The following is a 23,204-nucleotide window of genomic DNA, read 5'->3' as shown; positions in this document are numbered from 1 at the left end:
CAAGTATGCCATCTGCTCCCACAGCTCCCACTCAGTTCTTTCAGACTGCCTCAAATCATTTCTCAGTGCCCTCCTTCCTGCTGTTTCAAATGAAGGAAAGCAGAAGTATATTAATTACTCCCAGGCTATCATAATGCTTAGGGTGGGAGCTGGATCGGAAACACAAAGCAGGCTATTAAGTACGGAGGAGTACATGTGATGTAAATAGGTAGCTTTCCACTATCAAGATATAAGCTTACTGTTGAAAGTCACCATAGAAATGTTAACAAAGAAGGAAAAGGAAAAAATATGTTTGTTCTGCATCTGTGTGTTTTCAGCTTGGGTTTAAATGTAAATTGTAGTAGATTTATTGTCTAATAAGATATCTTGGCAACCACTTGGTCTCTCCCCTGCATCTGTGGTTGCTAATATATTACGGCTAAAAGGAAGGTTTGAAAGATTAACATGCGGTGTAGCTTCACCTCTATATTTTTAATAATCGATGCACTTTAAAATATGCACTGAAGGAGTCATTAGCCACCAGATAAGTTCTGTAAATTTCTATGATAACTAATACATAAATCAAGCAAATTGGATTTCCAGCCAAATACACTGGCAGGTATGCAAGGCTCAGAAAGTAAGTCTGAGTCCGCAAGTGTTCTGAACAGTACAGATATTTATAAAAATTCATTAGAAAGAGTGGGGTGCAGGTCAGAAAAGATGATGTTTTTATTGAAGTCTAAGAAAATGGCTTGTGCTTACAGCCCCGCAGTGAGAATTCATGCAATTTATTTGGGCTCTGTGCTTTTTGTCTGACTCCATAAATAGATAGCTGCCTTAGCAGCAGCAAATGCTACTCAGCCTGTAGTTTTAAAGTCACGTTGCTCAATTTAAATTAGCTCCCTCCCTCAAAAAGAAAAAAAAAAAAACCCACCAAAAAAAGAAAACCCTATAAACCTTGGGAATGATAACAGCTTCAAAGAGATGAAGTGACTTATCAGATTTACATGATTGACCAATAATTCTAAGATATGCATTTGGCAAAGTCCCTTTCCTTAAAAGTCTTCCCCTAATTTTTTCTAATCACATTAAAGGAAAAAGAAGCTGCTTATACCACACTTATATGTTGCAGGTGGAAGCAAAACTGATTGACAAACTGGACAGCCTAATGTCAGAAGGTAAAGGTGACGAAACATACCGAGAGCTCTTCAACAGTATGTGAGTAATATGTTTATCTTACACTAATTCCTTGAGTGTGGTTGGTTATGTCTAATGCTAATGTCACTATAGAGATGTAGTGTTTAAAACAGTTGTGAATCTTGGGTTTTTTGTCTTTTTAATTTTCTTTTTCTAAATATCTGAGGAGTAAAACATTTCACGGTGTTCTATGGCATCTGTAACAACTGTCTGTTCTTCTTGCATAAAGATATAATTGGGAAAGGCTACATCTGTTATATCGCAGAACATTACCTACTAATTTTAAAATCAGAAAAGCAAGAAGTGCTTCGTAATTGCACAGGGTGCAGGTAGAGCTCAACTGGAGCATTTTGAAAACAAGGCATAGGAATTCAACTAAAAGCTGTTTAATAAGTAATTTTCTTTTGCTAGAAACTTGTATTCATCTGTGTAATGCCACTTGTTGATTTCTTGTTTGATGGAAACTATTTTATTCATTCAAATAATATTATTTCTTATTATTTTCTTTTATCAATTATTGCTAAGCTTTTAGTATATTTTAATAAATGACATACCACTGAAATCTAATAGAAAAAGATAATAATAATGGTGAAACCCCTAAGATTGCCCATATGTTACCAGTTTGACTGGAATAAATGGCTATCACAGAGTACAGGTACAGGTTCAGATCTCAGTGTCTGTGGATAGCAAACATATAATAACCTGTAATTGTACTGAGTTGAAAAAAATAGAGCACCTAAATATTTATCATTTACAGAAGCAAAAGTGGGTAGAGAGATTAGGCAGAATATTATGGAAATGGATGACGAATGACAAACAACAGAAGAGTATGATAAAGCATAACTTTCTTGTAATTATTAATAAATTTTTCCATAATCTGGGTAAAGCTAACAAAAGGTAAGATTATTTCAATGCTTTAGTAATACAGTATTCTGAGTGTGAAATTGAGGGAAAAGCTTAATTATAAATGAAGTCTAAACGTATTTTCATGTGCAAAATACATCAGGTTGTCACAGAAATAACTTACTCATATTGGTATGCAATATAGTTCCTGATTCTTATTATGATTTTGAGTTAGAGTTAAACTGAGGGAAGTTGAGCATGATACAGTGAAAAAATGGTAAGAGCCTTTTTTAAATCTAAATGCTGAAGAGATAGTCATAGTAATTTAAATTGCAAAATGTCTCACAGCATCAGTGTACTTGTTTCTGTTCTTGTATAGCAGAAGTTAAAACTGAACACTTTGGGAAATTTCAAGTTCACTTCCATCTGAAGAAAAAATGTTTATCATCATTTTTTTTTATCTGCCTTTGATTTGACTCCATATGTTAACAAAAGCTCAAGAGGGCAGCTTGCAGAAGATACTAATCTAAAATGGAGGAGGACATAGTGTTCTAGGGTTTGTGAAGGAAAATGATTAAAATCAGATGGACAGTTTAGGGAGCTGAATGCAAAGCATGGGATCAGTTAGCCTGAGATTGATTGATTGATTGATTTCTTTCTTTCTTTCTTTCTTTCTTTCTTTCTTTCTTTCTTTCTTTCTTTCTTTCTTTCTTTCTTTTTAATTTCTTTCATGGGTAATTTAAACTAAGCAGTGCAAGAAACTTTGGACAGTGTGAGAAAGCAGACTTGTTTAGGCTGAAGTGGCAGAGATGTGGTGTGTGTTCAAGGACTGTAAATTAGTAATACAGTTTTGTAGCAAGCAGTGGTTTTGTAGTCTTTAATGAGAGCAAATGCTACAATACATGATCTTTACAACTATTTGGCATGATGGGTTCTGATAGGTACAGTTGGGAGCATAGGGGATGCACACATTGGAGACAGTCTGATAATTGCAGTGGGTGTGACACTTTCAGATTTTGTCATGTTTTTTGTTCTTGTTGTCTGAATTGGAAAATAAATTGAAATCTCTCAACTCCCATGTTAACTGCTTTTCTTTCCAGAGATAATAACTGCATCTTTCCTGTTAACATCATCTGTTTTCAAGGACAAATTCTAAGCGTATCTAAAATACCATGGGCTTAGAATTTACTGCTTATAATGGAATTATCTTTATTAAATGAAAAGACAGAGTGAAAGTAGGAGGAGGATGATCACTGTTTGTTTTGAATCAATGCCTTTCTAGGGACTTGAATGTGACCACTCAGTGATTAGCTCCTAATGTCATGATGGAGTTGTTGCAAAGTGTAGAATAGTGAACATTTTGCTATCATGAGAAACTAGATGTTGTAATTACTACCCAGTGTAATGATGGTATGAAAGGTAACTTGATCTACATTTACATTGTAATACTGCAATTGAATTTCTCAGTTACTTAGCACAGGGAAAAGGACAATTTCATTTTATTAAGGAATCAGTATTTAGAACAATATCCTTGGAAGACAAGGAATATACTCATGTAGCTCTTTTGTTCTGATTTTGACAGATGCTGCCAGTTTATGCTGTATTGCAGTTTGGCCTAACACAAGCCATTTCAGATTTGGAGGTTAGGAAGCACAAAACCTGAGCTAGTGAGCTCTACTGAGGCCCTGAGGATGAGGCTTCTCTTCGAAGAAACTGGAGCTAACATTCCAGCTGAGCAGGCATTTAATACAAAGCTCTGCCAGTTTGTGGGTGGCATCTCTAGCCATGAAGCTATTAGATAAAAAATGACGACTCCTATGCTGTCTTCAGTTTTCTTAATTCTTCTCCCCATTGCATGACTGAACTCAGCACTGCCTAGTCCATTAGACTCTGTCTGGACTGAGTCTTTCAGAGCCCTTCTGAATGTTTCTGTGGGGTTTGAGTAGCTCCTCACTCATCTTTGAACTTTTACAGGAAATTCTGGCTAAATGAGGGAGCTTCTGACCGTAGTGAGGAACCTGGAGGACTTTGTATGCCAAAGTAGACATCCAGGTGCTTTAAGGCACCTCTAGGATTAGGTGCCTGTGAGTTAGTGGTCTGACGAGCTCCGTGGCTTGGACATGTAAAATGCACTTACTATATGACTGAGCGAGACTGGACATGGTTGTAAGCCTGGAATTCATCCCTGGAGATCTCTGATCCTCTGGGGCCCTACTCCACTCCCTTGTTCTTGGGCACTCAAGATTTAAAAAACAAAAGCAAACCACAAATGTTCAGGTGAGCCTAGATGTTAGACTATAGTAGCATGGATGGGCAGCAACATTTTCATTGTTTCTCCTTGTTGCTTTTACCTCTTAGTGCTTTGTAGAATGTTGCATCTTGGCTATGCTTTGGGACCTGTAGTTCACAGGAATTTAGTTCTATCTAGATATAGCCATAAGGAAGCTGAGGGATAGTGAGGAAGCACTTTCATTCCAAGTGTTTGTTCTGTGCATTGTGGTGAAAGATGCATAGTGGAATGAGGAAGAGCAAGCATTAGAAGGCAAGTCATAAAATTGTTCAACTGACGACATTGAAGTCAGTTTGAATAAGTACTTTGAATGTATCTAAACAGCCACTCTGTAGAAATTGTGTATTTGTGATGAACATGCCAATACATTTATAAAGAACATGCGTAAGTGAAATGTTTTAAAAGAGTAGTCAGGAACTTCAGGCAATTATTTTGATGACTTTATTTTGAAATGTTCCTGTTTAACACAGGGTTGAAAGGCAATAGAAAAGAAAAATAAATGCTGTAATCAGTGCTTAATAATAGAACAGGCTCTACTCTTATTTCTTATTAGACACAAAAATTTACAGTAACAGCAAGATAAGTGTTGAAAAAGCAAAATAAGTTACCCTGTGTATTCTGTACGGAAAACAGAGATGCCAGATTAGAACTTGAGCCTCTTCTTGTTAAGGATGGCCTTGTCATCTGTCTCTGTGAGCAGTGACTGGTAGCTAATCTCTGAATGTAAGGGAAAGACATCCAGTTGTCTCCTAAATAGAAGAAATGAGTCTAAAATCTATCTAAGGGTGCAGAACGAAAAGCAATGTTTCGTCCTTGCTTCCAACAAAACACAGCTTCATTTAGTTTGCATTACGTTGGAGAATTGCATCTGTGATATCTCTGTGTGTGTAAGATGCTGAACAGAGCTGGAGTGTATAGCTTGTGCAGTTGGCATGTAGGAGTTATTGGGCGCTGATATATGTTTGGTGAAATTTGGACGTAGGAGTTTTATGGGACTGAACATGCTCAGTATAGATGAAGGTCAGTGGAGCTGACAGCTTGCCCACTGCAGACAGAAGGTTTGGAGATGCTATTAACAACTCTCTAAAAAGCTCTAAATATATGGATGTGGCAATTTTCAAAGTACCTGAGCACATTTTCAGGGAGACTGCTAAAATATCTTCATGGGCATGGCGTCTATCTGAGGTCCTCCAGCCCTGTAGATAAAAGTTTCCTTGTTCATTCTCAGAAGAAAATGTGAGTTCATGTCCAAATGGTTAATGTTTGATAAACTTAAGCAGTGAAAGTCAGAGGCCTGTAACAGATAGAAGTATTAAGTATCGTTTTACTGACGGCTCCACTTACAACACTATTTTGAAGTCTTTTCACCTCAGTCTGTAATCTTACATAACTGTAAGAACTCGACACAAGTTTATAATACAGAACATTATGACATTTTAAGCTAATGTAATTTTATGTGTGCATGATGGTATATTCTTAGAAGGAAATAGTAAGTGAAGAGGGTGGAATCATCTTATTAAAATCCCTTCCCCATTCTTGAATTTCATTCATAATTAAATATTAGAGAGGAAGGAGGAAAAATCTTTGTTAAGAAAGTTGAGAAGGTATATTGAGTTAATAAATATTATTTTCTAAGTACATCTTTAAATTCCTCATTTTCTGATGTGTCAGCATTAAGTTTTATGTAAGAGTTCTGTTAAGTTTGGGATATTCATATGTTCTGAAAATTAGGTGTTTGATATATTTTAACCTGATGCAGCTAATATAAAAATCATTTGTTTTGTCAATGCTTCCTGGACTAGAATTCCACTTTTTGGTCCTTACCCTAGGTAAGACATTGTTTGCAAATTGTGCTTCTTGGGAGGGTGTTTGTAAAACAAAATCTAACTATCAAAGATGTTGCTAAGGTATTAAAGTACTGGTAAAAGCAAAGTGGTTGTCATAGTGACAGTTAAAAATAAACGATGAAATTGCTTTGGCTTTTTTTTTTCAGTCTACTGAAGAAAATTGAGCGGGAAACATGGAGGGAAAGTGGCGTTTCATTAATCGCCACTGTGACTCGCCTCATGGAGAGGTTACTGGACTACAGGTGAGCAATTATCACAATTTAGAAGTAGAGTTGTCACAACCTTTGAAATATTAGGATGCAAACAGAGTGATCTTGCACAGTGACTACATGGATACATCAGCTGAATGTGCTCAGTATCTGTGACAGCAACTGTTTAGTTAACAGGAAAAATAGACAAGCAGACTGAAAATCAGCCAAGTAACCTCTTCATGGTATGAAAATCCAGTGGCATGCACGAGTTTCCTGTCAAGGAACACAGGAACTGTTAGCAGGAGATTAGTGACTCAAGTCTACCTGAAGACACAGAGCTCAATACTAATCACCTGACAGTTGTTTCACAGAATATGTAAAATTCTTATGACTGTCAATCATGCTTAGTTATAGTGTCAGCCAGCACAGTATGTATGTATACAAAGATATGATCTCTGGCTGAGGCATTTGCATCTGACTGTACCATATGATCAAAAGAAAGCGAACTGAGAGACATATAGTCTCTTTCAGGAGTGGGAGTCTAAAAGGGATTTTCTGTCTATTGTGAAGTCCCTGTAGAAACTTCAGATTTCATCTTAGTCTTCCTTATTGTCATCAATTGTAACTTTCTAGAGCTTAAGCGTTAGTTTTTTTCCCTAATTCCATAGGGACACATGGTGGGATCTGGTACTCCGCTTGGAATTGTCACTGATAGTTTGAAAGGAAAGCTATTATGTCAGCAAAGAGACTGAACTTCTAATTTGTATAATCCCAGCAGTGCTATTCATCTTCAGGGAAGTTTCTGTAATCAGCTCCAGGGCTTTCAGTCTCACAAAACAATTGTTTATACTGGTAGTTATGAGAGGATTTGGGATAATAGTTTAGGTCATGTATACAAGAATGTTTTAAACTTACATTAAATTTCTTTTAGTGGCTGCATGGTGATGTCTGCCTGTTATTTTTTTACTCCAGCATGGTTAAAATGACCACTTTTCCCTGTGTGATAATCCAACTCTATAAGGTTCCTTTTTTAACTTCTGACTTGGAGTTCTGATCTGTTGCTTTTCGAAACAATAAATGATACTAATTTATCTACTGAGGAAAATTTGATGAATCTAGGAGAATTTTATAGAGGAGATCAGTGTCACTCTGGTTTTTTTTCAGAGGAGAAAATAATGCTGTAATTCCACTTTAGATATACACTGTGTCAGAAGAAAGCCGACTCATCCCTACTCATTCTCTCATTCATATTACCCGTCTCCTTGTGCCAACAGAAGTCTTTTGTGTGGCACTGGGGTGATCTGACTGACATGGGCTAAAATTAACGCAGGAAAATATACGGCCTAACCTGTATCTCTTTCTGAAGTTTGTGCAGGCAGCAGTGTAGGACTGGGAATGAGTGCCTGAGAGAAGGAAGGGAGCGAGGGAGACTGCCTCTTTTGGCAGACATGCTGGTTTTTGCTGGCATGATTTGAGCACAAAGTATGAAGAAACCAAATTCATCTCCAGCAGTCAACTAGCAAATCAAAGATGGAGACAGAAAAAAACCATTGACTTTCATGATGATTGAGGTATTCCATGTCCTAGAAATGTAGACGTGAAATCCTTTACACACCTCAGTCAGTTGTTCACTCAAATGCCTTTGGGTTACCTCATTTCAGTCAGCTTGCCAAGCCAAATATGTCTGTTTTCTGAGATGTGTTTCACCGTAAGAAGGCAAACATTTTTCACTTTCATTACTTTCTTTTCTAGGGACTGCATGAAAATGGGAGAAGTGGATGGCAAAAAGATTGGCTGCACCGTTAGCCTTTTGGTTTGTATAATACTTTTTCTTTCCCTTTTTGATTTCAGTTGAACACTTTCTCTTACACAGGCACACATTTTAATAGGAGGCACCTTGCTTCTTGGTACATTTGGAGTGGAAGTTGACAGTTGACAGAATAATACTGAGCTGAGAATCATTGATTTTTTTTTTCAAGGTTAAATTCATACAGTAGGGATTTAGAGATTTTATAGTTGTGTTTTGAGAGATCTCAAATACTACTTTATTTGCTTTTCACTCTCTTCCTGCTGGATAAACACCAAAGTATTTTCCAAGTTGATCTCTGAGTTCGTACAATAGACAAGCCTTTTCTCCTTCCCCATACCCAAAAAAACCCTTACATGATTTCTCCAGTTTCCATTCTTCCCCACTAACTGACACAAATTGGTTCTTATATCTTCAGAAGACTGCAGACTCTCTCAGTAGAAGTGCCAGAAATGCTGCTAAAGACCTCCTCTTGTCATGATATCCTCATTATAACAGACAGTGCAAATTCATCGGATGAAAAAAAGATAATTCTAGGCTAGTTTGCACTGACAAGTTTGTTGACTTCTGTTAACCTTGGAAAGTTTCCATTTTCATGGTGAATGTTTTAGAAAGCTATATTTTTAGCCAGGGGGAAAAAAAGAAAAACAAACCAGAATAAGCTGACTTGTCATTCTGCATTTTTGACGTCAGTGAAACAATTTGATATCAATTCTAAGTAGCAGTTATACATAAGTAAATAAAGGATTTCTTCTGTAGGAAAACAGTGCTCTCTAAATAGGGATGGTGTTTACGATGTAGCCATAGAGCAGCTGGCTTTCTGTTAGATTGTCTGACATGATCTGAATTCTGTAAAGCACCTGGATTAATTTCATCCTATTGCTAAAGAGTTTTTAAACTATCATTAGCAAAACATCCAAAATTTGTAGAAAACTCAAATATTTACCTTTATCCATTCTAGAAGTTTTCTCCTGGATATCGCTTTAGAATGAAACTTTGTGTATTTCTGTTATGCAATGCAATATTTATGCATCAGTTGCCAGTTCCTGGCATCAGTTGAGGCTGAAGAGTAGACAGATCAGTTGATATTTTGTTAAAATGTAAATACAAAAGTCATAGTGCTGTCAATATTTTAATATCAGCACACAGCTTTCATCAATATGTTAAATGGCCTAAGTCAGGATATATGAGTGTACTATTTGGATGGATTAGTATTTAGAAAGAACCATCAGACTTCAGTTCTGTTAAGTCCTGCTTCTCATATTCTTTGAGACTTGAAAATAAAAACCCATTCAGGAGCATATTGACTCATCTGCTGGAAAATTACTGTTCTGTTTGCTCTTTCTTACTGTACTACTGTAGTTCTGAGTAATGACTGTACATATGAAACTTTCAAATCTATGCATGTATTTCTAGAGCATTATTTTTGAAGTCTTTTGTTTGTAACCACTGTCATATAACTGTTGACTTATTGCAGAATTTTTACAAGACTGAACTGAACAAGGAAGAGATGTATATTCGCTATATTCATAAGCTCTATGACCTGCATCTGAAAGCACAAAACTTCACAGGTAATTGAGTACAAACTAGAAAAAGATATTTAGGACTGGTCCATGATTTGCAGTCCTCTGCACACATGTAAGCTGCATCCTAAGTGCATAATATAACAACCCAGGCAACAGCTGAGTTTCCTTGCAGTTAATCTCTCTCAAAACACGTTTTTTCTCATCCCTACAGCTCTATTATTGGCTGTGTTGTGTTGTGTTCCTGTGTTGTGTTGAATGTAAGTGGATGCTATTGATACGCATTAGCAATGTGTATGATACTGTCCACCCAAGAGGAGTGAAATTTAGAGAAAGTCTTTATGAATCCCTTTGATAGTATCTGACCCTATATGCTTTTTTTGTAATGCTGCTGGTTATCTGTTTGATGTGGTGTTTCTACACAGCTGTGTTTCAGGGCCAAACTTTGAGGTTAAAAAAAAATGAAAAGAAAGGAAGACCCATATTGCTTAATAACAATGAGATCCTACAGTCTGGAACAAGTAGAACACTTTGCTGATGTTTTTCTGAATCTCCACATACCACATTTCCAGTGCTATTGCTAGAATTTCTCAATGCAAATTTAGTGCTATTGCTAGAATTTCTCAATGCAAATTTAGTGCCAGAGCTGGCCGTTATCTTTTAAATGAAGAAATAAGAAGATAATGTGCATGGCTGTTGTTTATACACGTAAAATGCACTTCATTTGGGTAATTACATGCCACCAGTGATTTCTGGAGAAGATAAAACCAATATCTCTTTAGGTTAAACAGTCCTTGGTTGCCAAAATATTTAGCTGACCTTGTAATACCTCTGTCTTTTCTCCAGCATTTGCAGTTGCAAATGCATGTGATCAGAAATGCTCCAGACTTTTTTCCTTTTTAAAACCACATTAGTTGACTGGGGGTCACTAGTAAAAAGGCTACAAGTACCTACTGCGACATCAAGCTCCATTATGCTTTTCAGCAATCCACAGGAGAGATCCTTAGCTTATCCTTTAGAGTTCGGGGGTTGAAAGTATAGACTGTGTAGAAGGAATATTAAGGACAGATTTTAATTTCCTCATGTGACCTGGCAGTAGTGAGTTACAAGAGAGTTTTGATTATCAAACAGTATCTTTGCCACAGCTGGCTTTTGTGCCAAAATATCCATTTCCTGAGTTACATAACAGATCTTAGTAACTCTTTAAGCAACGTTGAGTTCCTTTTGCACATTGGCTGCTAATATGTGTCCAGTTTTCCTTCATCAGTGATATGTGCCTGGTTTGGTTTTTGGTGGTTTTTTTTAATTCTTTTGCCATCATTCTTATTTTGAACAGTATTTTGCTTACAATTGACTTCCAGGATTTTGTTGTATTTCCTGTATAATTTTAGCATGTGTGATTTTTGCATTCTTTACCGTGGTAGATTTTATCACTTTAAGATTTGTTTCTTTTTTTGTTTGCTATGAGAGCCTTAAGGAAAGATTGTCTCACACCCATGGCATTGGGATAGAGATTGTCCTTCCACTAGAAAACAGACTTATGTAGTCCATTGCCTTGCCTTATCAATCAGTGACAACACAGAGACCACAGGGAAAAGATATTTGATGCTTCAATGGCATTCCTGCATGTTGCACCATTAGTTCAGTAACTGCATAGTTTTGTTTTAGAGATGAAGCCAGTTTCCACTTAAAATACTTTTCCTCTCTTTTCATAATATCACATACAGGACTGTTTCTAGTAATCCTCTGTAAAAAAAAATGAAGTCCTTTTTAATACAAATCCTTCTTTACACTCAGTTACAGCTATAAATATAACTGCTTAGTCTGAAACACAAATGCACTGATTTCTCTTGTGTCTCAGTCATCTGAGAAGCGTAATGAGATTGTCTTTGTATTTATTCATCTTAGAAATGTTTTGGTTTTTTAATCTTTCCTGTATCAACTGAATTTCCCACATGTTGAATTAACACTGTTTATCCCTCTTTACTGTTTTGGTGTGTGGGTACCAGTTGCAGAGCACTTCCAGAGTATGTTATTCTTAGACTGGGCACTGCCAGACGTAGAATGCTGGGTAGAGAGTCTCTTTGGACCTTTCAAAAATCTGTTTAAATAAAATAATTTTGATGAAGGACCTGCATGCCAGCTTAGAAAGGAAGGGTCATGGTGAGCTATCATGACATGTATTTATGCTCTGCTATCTTTTGTTTCACTGAATCACAGAATCTTAAGAGTTGGAAGAGACCTTGAAAGATCATCTAGTCCAACTACAGTAGGTCACACAGGAACTTGTCCAGGCAGGTTTTGAATGTCTCCAGAGAAGGACACTCCACAACCCATCTGGGCAGCCTGTTCCAGTGCTCCCTCACCCTCACAGTGAAGAAATTTTTCCTTACGTTTCTTTGGAACCTCTTCTGTTTTAGCTTATACCCATTGCCCCTTGTCCTGTCACTAGACATCATTGAGAATAGCTTGGCTCCCTTCCTTGTGGTTTTTAAATGATTTGTTGTTACCAACTTCATGAATTTTTTTCAGTTGGTATAGAATCATAGAATCGTTATAGTTGGAAAAGACCTTTAATATTGAGTCCAACTACTAAATATGCTGTGTATTTTGAGTACCAATCTGTAGCTTGAAACTGTGTGAAAGGTCATTACCAGTCAAGCAGCCTGAAAGCTGTGTGGTGCCAGAATTAAGGTTGTCTACTCAACTTCAGACCATCTTCTGTGCACATATGTATCACAGTTCAACATGACTTTGTGCCGTGCTTAGCATTGGGATTCAAAGCATGCTTTACCACAAACATCTGCTGAAGTGGTGGTTTTTCATCCACAGATTCTTAAACTGGACATGTAAGAGAAACACTACTGTTAGAAAGAGCTCTGTAGATTTTGCTTTAAGTCACATTTCTTATAGAAACTGATACGGCAGAGGCAGAAGTAGAATACGGTTGTCTGGGACAAACTTTCCTTAGCAGAAAGGGTACTTTAGTACTTTATATTAATTTTTTGCCTTATGTACAGCCTTTAAAACTTTCAATAAAATAATTCCAGTAGGCAACTTCTTTCTGCAGTGTAGTACATCTCCAGAACATGATGCATCTTTGTCCTGACTCACGCAAAATGATACTGTGAGTGGAAAAATAGACTGTGAACACTAAACTTAGAAAACAATAATGCATATGCACAGTTAGCCAAGTGGAATTGTTGTAATCAGTACTAATCCCGATGTTTCCTAATTGGACAAAGTCTGACTTTGCAGTAGAGAGGCTTGTTTAATATTACTTTTTGTGTACTATTTCTGAAGAATTCTTTACATCAAAGTAAAAACAATAATAATTTTTATATTCTTAGATAATTCCTACCAATCATGGTCCAAAGGTTACTTACACAGTTGTCTGACCAGAGAACAACAAGAGGTCTGATTCCTTCCAAACTTAAAAATGTATTTATATCTTTTAATAAATATGTGTGTGTGCACTTCTAAATTATTTGTTACGGTAGAGTGTTAAAGCTCAGCTATGAAGGATTGATTTATCCGTGGAAAGAACAGAGTCTATTAGGCAAATATCTGCCTCTCCATTTTCTTCCCAGGCTTGATCTCTTTTGACTGTGTCCATGGTCCTATTTATCTTTTTTCCTATTTCACTACTGATGTTCTTCATCCTCCAGTCCTTGTTCACTTGTTCAGATAGCAGAACCATTGAGAGTTTCACCTTAGCAATAGGGAAGACTAGGATTAAGCAGGCATTTGTTTCTTAATTTCTATGTCTTCTTTGTATTGTCACACTCCAGGAGACTGTCCTAGTGACTCTGCCTTAAATGGTGTATAAAAGTGTGAGTTTTGCTGTAGACAGCAACTGTCCAAAACTATCTGTCTTAAACTTGAAATAAACCCATTAAAAAGGTGCATCTCATCGGAAGCATTCACATTTCTGTGTACGTTGTTTGACTTTCCTATTTGTTTGATGTTTGTCAATACCATGGTGTAATTTGTCTTGTAGAGGCTGCCTACACACTCCTGCTGTATGATGAACTGTTGGAGTGGTCTGATCGGCCACTGAGGGAATTTCTCAACTACCCCATGCAAACAGAGTGGCAACGTAAAGAGTGTCTTCATCTGACCATCATTCAAAACTTTGATAGGGGAAAGGTAAAATATTCCTATTTTACTGAGTGGATCTGGAAAGGATAGTTTGTTTGCTTTATGACATTACTTCCAGAGTTGTAGCCTTTTCCCATATAAAGGGGAAATGTTTGTCGTTGTCTTATTAAGCAGTTACTTAGCAACACAGTAGGTTTCTTCTAATCCTGTGTTTGTATCCTAGAAATCTCACACATACATGTGAGAATAATTTGCACTATCACTTCCTAACTGTCAAAGCACTTTATAAAACACAGCGTAATTTCTCCTTATTTTAAAGGTGGTGAAAATGAGCCATAGAAAGCAGATAAAATTCACTTTGTGACCAAGCGAGGAAAAAAATTCAGGGATGTGGATTAGAAAGTGCATGTTTACTGTTGTCTTTTAGAAAAGCAATGGCAGAATCTCTAAAAAGAAATGAGCTTCAGGAATCACAGTTCATTGCCATCACTGGGAATGCAATAGTAATTATCCTGGAGTCTTCAAATTTTATGTACACTTTACCTGATGGTTTGTCTTGCTGATAAAAAAACAATTAATTTAAATTTTTTGCATCTAGTATAATATGCATGTAAGCCTAGTAAATGTGATCAAACTGATATTAATCATCAGGTTTTTTAAAAAGATCTGTAATCAACTTACAGAGTTTAATTTACATGGTGCACTAAAACATTTTCCAATCTACAAAGATTAAGGAGGATATGTTCAGAATACAATCTTAAAATGTAGAAGTCATACTGTGCTGAATCATTCTAATATGTAGTATCAAAAGAGATGTCTGTCACTGTTGCAAGGACTTATATCTTGTGCAATGATAGTCCTGTAAGAATCATTTGTTAAATAAGTCTCTAAATATATTTTTGGGCCTTCAGAGAGTTCATCAATATTACTCCACAGCTGTCAGTATGTCTAGTGGACATCGTGTTCAAGAATTTTCAGTTACTGGAAGTATGACTTAATATAGAAAGAACAGACCACTAATAAGACACGAATTGTCAAAAAATCGCTTTGAAATACTGACCGTCTTTTACTTGCTTGCAGTGTTGGGAAAATGGCATTATCTTATGCAGGAAAATTGCAGAACAGTATGAGAGCTACTATGACTACAGAAACCTCAGCAAGATGAGGGTAATGTACCCAAGTACTTTTCGTCAATCAGAGATGCAAAGCTTTTTTAGTTTGGGTTGTAAGGTGTTATTTAGAAAACAAAATCTTCCATAAAATAGTCCTTAGCTTTGGTTTGCAAACTTTATTTTTTAGCTTGTGTTTTGGTTTTTTTTCCTACAATAAAGATTATAAAAAAGGAGTGTGAGCTTTTTGAAGAAAAATGTGAATTTAAATGATCTTGCAATGTTAGTACCTGTACAGCACCACTTTTGTGTGCATGCTTATGCCAAAAAATTACATTACATATGTTACATCCCATGGTTTATCCAGAGGAATGTGCTCTATGCAGTCCTTCACTAGGAGCAGCAATGTTATCTTTGCAGTTTTAATTGCAAGCAAACAGCTTGCAACAGGCAACGTACACCTTTGCAGTTTATTTACTGCTCATAAAATACAGTCTGGTTATTATCATATAGACAAATATTTCCTGGCACAGCCTTCCTACTGCTTTTTCTTAGAATTCTAAGCAGTTTCCTTCATCATTCTTTCTGATACTGTATTTGAGAGATTTTTCAGTCTTCCCTTTTTTGTCTGCTTCTGATTAATTCAATTTTACATTACAGCTTCCTTTTAAAATATTTTATATGTGCATTAAGCTTGCTTCTAGGACTGACTGAAGTATACTTAATCCAGATCTGCTTAACAGCATTATGCAATGAAGTTCTTAACATAGAGCTATGCAGCAGTTACTCCTTGTGATCTGCTTGTTCCATATATATTTAGATATCCCAGTGATAGAATCCTATAAGCAAAAGCAAACTGACTATAATATGAATAAAGTTATTAGTTTATGCTTATTTAATTAATTGTACTTAATGTGTTTTATGTTCATAGAATCATAGCATCATTTCAGTTGGAAAAGACCTTTAAGATCATCAAGTCCAACCACTAACCTCACAGTGCCAAGCCCATCTCTAAACCATGTCCCTCAGCACCTCATCTACATGGTTTTTAAATATCCCCAGCACCAGGGACTCTGCCACCTCTCTGGCAGCCTGTGCCAGTGCGTAACAACCCTCCGTGAAAAAGTCCTTCCTAATATCCAATCTAAATCTCCCTTGGTGGAACTCGAGGCCTTTTCTTCTTGTTCCATCATTTGTTATTTGAGAGAAGAGACTGACCTCCACCTCACTACAACCTCCTTTCAGATAGTTGTAGAGAGTGATCTTGTCTCCCCTCAGGCTTCTCTTCTCTAGACTAAACAACCCCAGCTCGCTCAGCCACTCCTCATCAGACTTGTTCTCCAGACCCTTCACCAGCTTTATTGCCCATCTCTGGACACATTCCAATGCCTCAATGTCTTTCTTGTAGTGAGAGGCACAAAACTGAATACAGGCACACTGTTGACTCGTATTCAGGTGTCTGTCAGCCAGCACCTCCAGGTCCTTTTCCTTTGAACAGCTTTCCAGCCGCTCTGTGCCAAGCCTGTAGCGTTGCCTGGGGTTGTTGTGGTCCAAATGCAGGACCCAGCACTTGGCCTTGTTGAACCTCATGCAATTGGCCTCAACCCAACACTTCAGCCTCAACCCAAATCCCTCTGAAGAGCCTTCCTGCCCTCAGGCAGATCTATGTGTTTGAATTGGAAAGTATCATTCTACTTTCCTGTGTATCTGTGCCACCTATGTTAATCCAAAAATGGAGGTGCAGGTATTTGACATTAAGATCACTTCATGTCAGTATTTTAAGTGAAATAAAAGCAGGATATATTGATAAAAATGATGTTAACTGTAATTGTGAGATTTGTAAAGGAATTCACATTTGACACTTAAATTATTGGAATCTCATATGATTTGTACACGATTCTCTTGAATATGGAAGCATTACTGACTAAACTGACTACATTACTGCCATGTGTTTGGATGATTAACAGATTACTGGATCGTATGTTTCAAACTGCATTTCTATTACTTCCATTTTTCCTTATTGTTGCTCAGCGAGGCACTGCAATTCCAGTACTCCAGAGCACTATGCTGAAAGACACTCCCTTTTGTGACAGCTTAAGGTAAAAAACATATTTTCAAAACAACTAATTACATTTCTTACCAATCTCACTCAGATGATGGAAGCATCTTTGTATGATAAAATTATGGATCAACAGCGTTTGGAGCCAGAGTTTTTCAGAGTTGGATTCTATGGGAAAAAGTTCCCATTCTTCTTGAGAGTAAGTGAATTAAAAGTAATCAGAACGGGGTAATTCTGAAATTCATGCTGTCATTTGTAATCACTTTCTCTGTGTGAGAATTTGATCACACTATGTACAAAGTCTCCCGTGAGAAACGGAAATTTTAATGGCAATTAATGAAATATCCTCATGTTTTCACGGTTAAGAGAAGGTCTTGTCTATTGGAAAGGCAAATGCTAGGCTTCCAGAGTCCCATGTAAACATAGTACTCATTTTTGTGTTAGAAGCAATACACCTATACTATTCCACAGACCAATATCATCTTGTCATGATAGCTTGTTCACTTTAGCCTGTTCTGTTTCTGCTGGTGGGTGCTCACAAGAAGGCTACCAGAAGAGGTATTCCTTTGCAGTGGGACAGTCAGTAATATAGCATTTAAGTAATTACATTCCCAAGTTCCTTTTTTAAAAAAATGATTTGGAAATAAATATGCTGAGTTTCATTGATTATCAAGGTACTAAAGCTGACAAGATACATAAAATCATTCTTGAACATTAATCTTGGATTCTGAAGTGCCCTTGAAAATGTTGGTTGCCTTTACTCTGTGTCCCTCTTCCCCAGTCTGCAGTGGTGTAGCTGCATTGACCGTCACCTTCGGAAGAGAACAGAATCCATCTTATTCATGGAGCAGCCTCAAGCATAGTCCGAGCTCCTATTCCTGTGGGAATTCAAATAAGTGACAAAGGAACCTCCTCTCTATGGTGGAGGCCTAAAAAGCCTGAATTTTCTCTGCCTTTATGGTGGGGAAAATGACAAAATTGCAAATGGTAAATACAGCATGAAATTCCCTCCTTTAACAGCGATGTACAGTCTCTGATGGGCACATGTTTTTTGATATTACTAACAGTCATCTGAATATAACATCTACATAAACCCATTTGAAAATGTTAAGTGCAAAAATTTTAATGTTTAGATTACTAAAAATAAATCAACTGATGAAGTAAAAGCTGAGCAATGGGGCAGTACTTTCAAACCTGTAAGTCTTTCACTGCTTATGCATCTGCCCAGGATGTATTTATGCATTTTCTGAGTTAAATATACAAAACACAGATTGATGCTTACAGCATCAGCAAGGAGCACCTCAAAGCTTACTACAGTTGGTTTAATTTTTTTCGTGACAAAGCAGTTTATAACTCTCTTAAACAGCTGGGCTGTGTTTGCTGTAGAAGGAATAAAGAATAAAGCTTTACATTCTAATTTTTAGGTCCACGTTAATACTATTGCAGTTAATTTCTTGTAGCAATTCCCATTAAGTCAGCACTTCCTGTCATTCGTCCAGATACTATAAGGTCAACAGCTGTTTCTATCTAAACCTGCATCAACAGGAACACAATCGTAATTACTTTCTAGAATTTTCTAATACAGGTTTTAAGAGGAAATTCATTTAACAGTGTCTTTAGAAAAATGTTTAAGATATTCTCTTGCTTCAAATGTGTGTGCAAGCAGAATCAAACCACAAAGTGCTGTCCAGATCTACAGAAAGCCCTCAGCACCACCATGGTCAGTGGCTACTTCCAATGCATACTCCATGTCCAGGCATCTCATGTTTAATGTAGGATGCATGTTGTGCAACTGAAACAGATAGAATCTTAAGAAAATAATGGTACAACTTCATAGTGAGTATCCAGCTCAATGAAATTATGACAAAGCCAGGAGTATTATTTTGCTTCATATTGCAAAAACTGGATAATTTTAATTTACCAGGCTGATAATTGGTAAACATTTATAGGATAAGGAAAATTTAATACATTCTGTGATTTTCCTATGCATTTTTATCTTCAGAATTGTAGAACTTAAAGATTCCTAGTTCCTCATGGAAAGTTCTTCCAGCCTACTTCATTGTCTTAAGCCTTGCACTATATATTTTTTTACCTATTTTATACAACCTTATATGTTAGTTACATACTTTAATCCAATCCAAACAATTTCTCCCTTCAGATTTTTGTCCACACTTTAAGTATAATCATTTCATTTTTCCAGATTTTGGAAGAAAACAAACTTTATATGGTAAAATTACCTTCTAAGTAACCTGTTCTTCATAGATTTCTTATTTTCGTTCTTGCCTTCTCTTTCATTTATTTTTCCTTCTGAAAATTATGTAAAAATTGCCTGAAAGTCTCTATTTAAGAGTGTGTGTTTGAATCTAATGATACTCAATTATTTTCACATAACTTGCTCTTGGTTTTTTTTCTTACTCTGCTCAGAATAAGGAATTTGTTTGCCGGGGACATGACTATGAAAGGTTGGAGGCCTTCCAGCAGCGAATGTTGAATGAGTTCCCACATGCCATTGCTATGCAACATGCTAATCAGCCGGATGAGACCATCTTTCAGGCAGAAGCACAGTGTATCCACATAATCACAAACCCATACACTGCACTTACGTCTTTCATGCTTTAAAAAAATGTAGGTACACCTATTGCAAATTTCAGTCATAATGTGCCTTCACTGAAGTAAATGATAGGTGAGAATTCCACTGCAATTTGTCTCAATCCCTCCATAATGGTTGGAATTTTTTAGTGTAACTTTGGTTTTGCTTAAAAATTCCTTGACAGGTTATTAAGATTCTTACTGTAGCCAAAAATACTTGTAAAACTGTGATGATGGCGTATCAGTTCAAGTTACAGTAATTCAGATTCTTACAATACAACATATTGTTGGCGTAACATGACATACTGTATCTAAGAATATATTAAATTAAATCCCTTTACTCCATGTACTATTCTATGTAAGCAGCTCTATTTCAAAAACAAATACGACATTTTCAATGATGCAGTACAAAGAAATCCCAGATATTCAAAAAACTCTTAAGGTTCCTTTCCCAAGCCATTAATAGTGTAGAAGCATTTCATAATACACATTTTTTGAAGTCTTTTCTTTCTGTCATGCGTCAGGAGTCAATAGGCTTTGCTAATTTGTATGGAATGGAGATAGCCTTAACTCTTTCAATACAGATTTGCAGATTTATGCAGTGACACCGATTCCAGAAAACCAAGAAGTCCTGCAGAGAGATGGCATTCCTGATAACATCAAAAGCTTTTACAAAGTAAATCACATCTGGAGATTCCGATATGACAGGCCGTTTCACAAAGGGACCAAGGATAAGGAGAACGAATTCAAGGTGAAATAGCATGACCTTTCCCAAGCTACTGGATTTAGTTTTAACATCAATGATGGTTGTATTCATGAAACATTTTCTACAGTTGTGTTAGTCAACTGAATGTGATATAACAAATTCTCTAAAGGAAAGAGTAGCTCATGTTTGACTATTTCATTTCTCATTTTAATTAAAATACTGTGAACAATATAAGGGAAAAGGGAAGGTCTTTTTGTATACGGGAATAGGAGAGAAAAAAGCATCCATTTGATTTTGCATCAGTGATACACAGAAGGCAGAGTACACAGGAGAGAAGCTTCCAGAGAAGTTTATAAGGCACATAGGAAAACATTGATAAGTGGGAAATCTGGGGTGCGAGTAGGATTGCCAAAAGTTATCTCTCCCTAGAGCAAAGGAACAGCATATCAAGACTAAAAACTACCTCTGAAGTGCCTCAGAGAAGAGCAATATTTCCTTCCCTAATATATAAATGACTTTGTTCCTCCTAATAAAGATGGCACACTGAAGATTTTTACTCTCACCAACTAGAAACACTTATATCCTGACGCAGAATATATTCTGATATTCAGACACACAAAGAGGATTACTCCATAATAATTTTGTTATAAAGTTAGAGGAACAAACTGTAAGGGTAATAAATCAGTTAAATTAAGTCACTATTACCCTCTAATTAAAGCTTAGGGCTTTATTTTCATTGTACAGCTTGTATATATTTTGTGTAAGCGCTGTCCTACATGTTGATTTGTCATTTTACAAACCTCTTGCACAAAGTGTTTACCAGTAGTATATTTGAATATCCCATCAGCCATGCATTGTGGAATCTCAAATAGGACTTAACAGAGGAGAGTTGATCACTGTGTGATCTGTAAGTTGTTTTGCTTCTGAACTTTCCCTCTTCTCAGATGTTATCCTGGAAAGGAAATATTAAAATGCTAATGTAATTGTGAGTGACTTTTGGAGATTAGGGGACAACATATAATATAAAATAATCATGTTTAAGAGTGGAGAATTGACAGAAATTACTGCTCAGTAGTAGGTCCTAGAAAGTAAAGAGGAAAGTGAGTGTCATAGGTTTCTGGGATAAACATGTCAGTAGAAATTTGGATGTTCAAACTTTTTTTTAATGTATACTTAAATTAAGGTATTTATAAAGAAAGCTGGGAATAATTAAGAAAAATATACAGGCAAATTAGGGCAATAAATTGGTTTTGTACATTGTAGAGTCTATGGGTAGAGAGAACCACGCTGATCTTGGTGCAGAGCTTACCTGGAATCTCTCGTTGGTTTGAAGTGGAAAAGCGTGAAGTCGTGAGTATGAAACTGATGGATACATTTTATGGTTTGGTTTACTTCTCTAATCATATGTTACTTAAATACTTTAGGATTTATTACCCATCTCTAATTTCTTTGAGCAAATTTTTAAACTGGCTACAACAAAATTATTTACCAAGTATTTTGAGCTGTCTGTTTTCTCTTACCCTGGAAAGTACACTTAAGAACTATCCTTAGGATTCATTTAAACAGTTGTGGAAAAAATAAGTTGAGAACAACAATGGGTGGCTAAAGGCAAGATTTAATGTCAGCAAATTGCTTTATTAAAACTCAGCATGATGTAGCATTTAATGCTTAGAATATATATAGCTTAATGTATCTTTCAGTGTTCTTGAAAAGTAAGTGTTCTCCAAGTTCCTGTACTATACAATCCTGTACTGTGTGATTATACCTCTGTGGTTGCCTAGAGCTCAGTTGAAGTTCCCAGTCCTCAGCAGGGGCAGGGAGGCATGCCTCCGTGTAACCCGTAGCAATAGGGTCTAGTGTAGCAGTCTGTTACTGATACATAGTCATTTCCTCTCCTTCCTTGTTATATTATTCAAAAATCCTTAAGCACATTTCAAATGTATTTGGAGGAGTGCTACTCCTATGAAGATTGCTAAATAATTGATCAATTTTTGAGTCCAGGAGTATAACATCTGTAACTATTTTCCTTCCTGTCAAAGCCAGCCTTAGAACAATCACATTGAACATGGGGATACCATTGTACAACTGATTTTCTCTATGAATCTATTGTGCTTTATAGTACTGACAAACTGTCATTGATTCACTGTCTTGACATTCTCTTGTAGAAAATAAAAAACGGAAATTAGTAAAAATCAAAATATTGTGTGTAACATGACAAATGTTGTTACTTGAACCCTTATTAGGGGCCATATCAACCTTGTATGAAGATCCTTGGTTTACTTTTGTGTCACTGTTGTAGTCACCATCTCCAAAAGTTAACTGTAGTCATTTTTCCTGGACATGTACTGGATCATGATTCAGATTTGTGCTTGTATGTTTCGGTAAATTCTCCCAACTACAAGCCTGTAACTTTGCATTGCTTAGCTTCTGCATTTCCTGAAGTTCACACTATGTGTGGGAAAACTTCCCCACCCTCTGGAGAGAACAGGCCTGTTCTGCTCAAGGACTGCCCTTGACTATGATTTAATTATCATCTTAGCTCAGTTTCCATTCAGACTCCTCATCCCTGGTATCTCTTATTGACTTCACTTTGGGTGAGGTCACCCCGTACTTAAGCTCTGCTCTGTGCCCTTAGGCATGGTGAAGTTCTCCCTGACCTCAAGCCTGATTTAGATAAAGTCATCAAAGATATTTTAGTGGTGGATTCCAAGAGTTCCACCACAAGCTGAAGTGTGACAGTGTTTTTCAGCATGGGCTGAGTAATCAATCTCTCAAGGTCAGGTGATGAATCTACAAGAGATGGAGGGTTATTTATTTTGTTCCTTGATTATGGGATAAAACTAACTTTCTCTGTGATCAGAGTGTACACTCGGAGAATGTAGTCCAGGAAAGAAGAATTTTTTTCTGCCCCAATACTCTAAAACATAGAATAACATTGTTTTATTTTAAGAAATAAAGAATAG

General features: G+C 36.5%; 1 protein-coding gene across 2 annotated transcripts in view; it reads left to right on the top strand.

Annotated features, from left to right (window-relative positions):
* Nucleotides 1–23,204, top strand: part of DOCK4 (dedicator of cytokinesis 4) — a 242,306-nt gene that overhangs the window by 199,969 nt on the left and 19,133 nt on the right. For both annotated transcript variants that reach the window (XM_062017381.1, XM_062017372.1), the window contains exons 32-41: nt 1,112–1,197; nt 6,303–6,398; nt 8,100–8,160; nt 9,632–9,725; nt 13,678–13,826; nt 14,859–14,945; nt 17,041–17,145; nt 19,371–19,512; nt 20,120–20,286; nt 21,505–21,591. In XM_062017381.1, the coding sequence (XP_061873365.1) occupies nt 1,112–1,197; nt 6,303–6,398; nt 8,100–8,160; nt 9,632–9,725; nt 13,678–13,826; nt 14,859–14,945; nt 17,041–17,145; nt 19,371–19,512; nt 20,120–20,286; nt 21,505–21,591 (1,074 nt within the window). The remainder of the gene's footprint in view (nt 1–1,111; nt 1,198–6,302; nt 6,399–8,099; nt 8,161–9,631; nt 9,726–13,677; nt 13,827–14,858; nt 14,946–17,040; nt 17,146–19,370; nt 19,513–20,119; nt 20,287–21,504; nt 21,592–23,204) is intronic.

Source organism: Colius striatus, chromosome 1 (genome assembly GCF_028858725.1).
Source record: "Colius striatus isolate bColStr4 chromosome 1, bColStr4.1.hap1, whole genome shotgun sequence".
Classification (NCBI taxonomy): domain Eukaryota; kingdom Metazoa; phylum Chordata; class Aves; order Coliiformes; family Coliidae; genus Colius; species Colius striatus.
This window is presented reverse-complemented; position numbering and strand designations above follow the sequence as displayed.